General features: G+C 33.0%; 1 protein-coding gene across 1 annotated transcript in view; it reads left to right on the top strand.

Moving 5' to 3' along the window:
- The window catches only part of LOC143034267 (glutamate receptor 1-like), a 1,284,256-nt gene that overhangs the window by 807,946 nt on the left and 473,810 nt on the right, over positions 1–2,500 (top strand). Inside the window, exon 9 of the mRNA XM_076200202.1 lies at positions 2,305–2,415. Coding sequence (XP_076056317.1) covers positions 2,305–2,415 — 111 coding nt within the window. The remainder of the gene's footprint in view (positions 1–2,304; positions 2,416–2,500) is intronic.

The raw sequence follows: 2,500 nt of genomic DNA, 5'->3' as shown, positions 1-2,500 counted from the left end.
CACACACACACACACACACACACACACACACACACACACACACACACACACACACACACACACATATACAGTGACTCACTCATTTGTCGTTACTTAGTATATATATATACATATATATATATATATATATATATATATATATATATATATATATATATATATATACGTATATGTATTCTGTCCATTCATTACAAAGGCGGAGCATGCCGACAGGAGACCTTCTGGTCCATAACTAGGTCGGATACAAAAATATTTATGAATAAAAAATATATACATACATATACCAAGGCTTTTTCCCCCTGTATAATTTTTGTGATTCACCATGGTCTTGTATCACCTGTTGGACTCGTGATCGACACCTATTTCCCTCCCAAAAGAGAGCTCAGAGCTCATGTATGACCAATCTATGGGTAATGCTGACCTCACACGCACACATACACCCATGAAATTTGGAATAACGACTTGTAGCGCAGCGATACTGAATCTTATTTCAGACCTACACGGGATTCTAACCCGGACCGCCGTAATGGCGGCCACGATTGCTACCACTGCGCCGTCAAGTCGTGTGTGTGTGTATGTGGCTGTTTGTGTGTATGTGCGTGTGCGTGTGTGTATATGTGTTTGTATGTGTATATCTAAAGTAGGAAAATATTGTGTTTACGCAGATATATTATTATTTTCATTTATGCAAATATATGCATATATGTGTAGAAACACTATAGATATGTATACATATATATATATATATACATATATATATACATATATAAATATATATATATATATATATATATATATATATATATATGTACAGTATATACATACATACAGACATACATACACATATACGGACACATATATACATATATGTTTGTAAGTGTGTTAATATTCATATGTAGATATGGAGTCATGTCTATGGTGGAACATTTGTAGACAAATAAATAACACTGAAAAAAACACTTCTTTTTATATACATATTATTCAATTACTTACCTTTTTATCTATTAGTTGTTTGTTTATTTATTAATTTTTTGAAGTCCACATGTACGCAATATAATAAGAGAAATTTAACTAATAATTTGTAAATTATAATATAAGTTATTCTTGGCTGAAATCAATAACAGAAAATGTTGGTAAAAGTTATACAGAAACGAATCCGCTTCGACTGTTTGAGATTCCATCTTAGATTTGGTAGATGCGGAGGTTGAAGAAATTAATGTATGATAAATTCATCCATTCTAACCTAACCTAACCTAACCTACCTGCCTAATCTACCTAACCTAACCTACATACCTAACCTAACCTATCTGCCTAACCTAAACTACCCAGCCTAAACTACCTACCTAACCTAACCTGCATTTAATATTGCGGTACCTGTAATTCTAGATACCATCAGGCCGTCGTCGTCGTCTTCGACCTCCGGCTCCGAATCTATCGACTTCGTTCGTCTGTGCATATTTTTTAGCAACTTTTTTTTTTCCGCTGAGAAAAGTAATTATTACGGTGATGCATTATATATTAGAAAATTAATATTTAATTTTCTAATGCTATATCGCCTTAGATGTGAAAAAAAAATAGAGATAAAATGAAAATAAATAAATGAATAAATAAACGAATAAATAGATAAATAAATAAATAAAAAGATAAATAAATAAATAAATATTAATGTTGTAAATTATAATTCATCCACGTAATATACACTTCTCTTAGCGGAAATTAATAACAGAAATGGTTGCTAAAAGCGATACGTAGCCGCTGGGGCTGTTTTAGACGTCATCGTTGTTATATATCATCAGGGTCGTCTTTGTCTTCGTTGTCTGGAATACTGACGGTCGATTTTGGTATCATATCTGATCGGACTGCAGGTTATACAGGAGTTGCATTGCTTTAATAAATGCATGAATCTCAGCTGCGTAGCACTGTTTTAAAATCATGTACCGTGCGAGGTACTAACGGAAGTACTGAGAGCTATTCCAGATCCTATGGTCACAGCTTCGTTCCGTAGTGTAATTGCTTATAGCGGGACTGGAAAGACTACGTGGCGTCTCAATCCTATCATCACACCTTCGTTCGGTCGTATATTTACTTTTACCATTTTTTCTATTTAATTCCGCCAAAAATAAAAAAAAATGGATATCACGGTGATGTATTATGATATAAAACATTAATATTCAATTTTCTAATGATCTGTCACGTAAGTGTGCACTTCCATATAAATACCTTTGCTTCTTTATTTACTTATTGTCTTATTCACTTTTCTAATTGATTTGTTTATTCATTAATTTATTATTTTTTATATTACAGATCGGGACGTGGAGTGATGACTTTGGGTTCCAGAGCGTACCGGTCAAGTACACAAGGCTCAGTTCTGAAATGGCCTTGCAGAATAAGACTTACAGAGTAACAACAATCTTCGTAAGTACAGGAAAAGTTCAGAAGTATTGTTTATCTACTTGAATGGATATACATGTGCATAGGTTTGTTTAGATTATATGTATAT

Source organism: Oratosquilla oratoria, chromosome 17, assembly GCF_046742065.1.
Source record: "Oratosquilla oratoria isolate Oo_2021 chromosome 17, ASM4674206v1, whole genome shotgun sequence".
In the NCBI taxonomy this organism is placed as follows: Eukaryota; Metazoa; Arthropoda; class Malacostraca; order Stomatopoda; family Squillidae; genus Oratosquilla; species Oratosquilla oratoria.
This window is presented reverse-complemented; position numbering and strand designations above follow the sequence as displayed.